General features: G+C 52.3%; 1 protein-coding gene across 1 annotated transcript in view; it reads left to right on the forward strand.

The window, feature by feature from the left end:
• Positions 1 to 1,217, forward strand: part of LOC109924846 (potassium-transporting ATPase alpha chain 1-like) — a 9,014-nt gene extending 7,797 nt beyond the window's left edge. The window contains exons 5-6 of the mRNA XM_048593708.1: positions 229 to 320; positions 614 to 1,217. Of these exons, the coding sequence (XP_048449665.1) occupies positions 229 to 320; positions 614 to 642 (121 nt within the window). The 3' untranslated portion in view covers positions 643 to 1,217. The remainder of the gene's footprint in view (positions 1 to 228; positions 321 to 613) is intronic.
• The last annotated feature ends 318 nt before the right edge of the window (positions 1,218 to 1,535 follow it).

Raw genomic sequence — 1,535 nt, forward strand, 5'->3', positions numbered from 1 at the left:
GGTGTGCCTGGGGTCCTGAGCTCCAGAATTCCCTCCCTACACCCGTTTCCCTCTGCGTCCAAGAATCCCCTTAAAGACCCATCTGTCTGCCCACCCGCCAGGTGGCTGGGGGCCACGTCCTGTCTTGCAGCACCCATTGGGAGAGCACGCACCCTATAGGGTGAGGCAGAACCCACCAGGGACTGAGGGTTCCACCTTGCGTTAAACCTGCTTTTCTCCTCCTCACAGCGGCCAATGGTGGGTCGTCCCCATCCCCTTTGGGATCTTAATATTCGTCTACGACGAGATCCGGAAACTCGGAGTTCGGAGACATCCAGGAAGTGAGTATTCCACAAACCACCTCTCAATATACTCTACATTGTCCCCCATCACACACTCCCCAGGGCAGGGATAGCACGGGGTTAGATACAGAGTAAAGCTCCCTCTACACTGTCCCCCATCACACACTCCCAGGACAGGGACAGCACGGGGTTAGATACAGAGTAAAGCTCCCTCTACACTGTCCCCCCATCAGACACTCCCAGGACAGGGACAGCACAGGGTTAGAGGGAGAGTAAATCTTGCCTGGGCAGGGTGTATAAACTGATCTGTCTCTCTCTCTCTCTCTGTGCAGGTTGGTGGGATAAAGAACTCTATTACTGACAGCCTCATGAAATAGACGATGCCTCCCTGCCCGATTTTACATCGATCTGCGAGAGTTGGGAACTCTAACGCCTCCTGCTGTTCTGTTTCATGAGTGAAGGCCATGTGTCCCATACACACAGTTATTTATAAAGTAGATAGTCTATACTTAACCATACCTTCAGCTCCTGCTGCTAGCTGCATGATTTTCTGAAAGCGATATGATCTCCAGCGTCGGCTGTCCTGCGTTTATTTACGCTGAATAAATTTCTTCCAATGGAAAATCTGCGCTGTAATTCTAGATACTCACCAGGCATTCTCCTCGTGGGCCTGAGCTCCACACACAGAGGATGGGCTGATCTCGTGGTCTATCTTGAGGGAAGGGATGGGTCTCTGAGCTGATCTGACACCATATGGGCTCAGATACTCCAAGTACACACACAACTGGACAAACGCAGGGTCCTTCCTCACTCTTCCCCCCTCACTATCGCACCGAGGGATGGATGGATACGCATGCAGCACTCTCCTGATCAGAGCTACAACTCTTCAGTCACTGAGCTGACTCAATCTCTTGAATAAATCCATGACTGACTCTACCCTGGTGCCTTTTCATTTTCATGCTCGTAACTATTTTCTCCATTTGTGGGACATGGGTGCCTCTGGCTGGGCCCAGCATTTATTGCCCTGTCCCTAGTTGCCCCCTTTGAGAAGGTGGGTGTGAGCTGACTTCTTGAACCGCTGCAGTCCATGTGCTGTAGGGCTGACCCACAATGTCCCTTAGGGAGGGAATTTCATTCTAACGGAGGGATACAGAGACCGGAACTGCGCACGGTGCTCCGAGTGTGGGTCTAACTGAGGGATACGGACACCGGAACTGCGCACGGTGCTCCGAGTGTGGGTCTAACTGAGGGATA

The sequence above is a fragment of the Rhincodon typus genome, unplaced genomic scaffold (genome assembly GCF_021869965.1).
Source record: "Rhincodon typus isolate 14 unplaced genomic scaffold, sRhiTyp1.1 hic_rhity00003628, whole genome shotgun sequence".
In the NCBI taxonomy this organism is placed as follows: Eukaryota; Metazoa; Chordata; class Chondrichthyes; order Orectolobiformes; family Rhincodontidae; genus Rhincodon; species Rhincodon typus.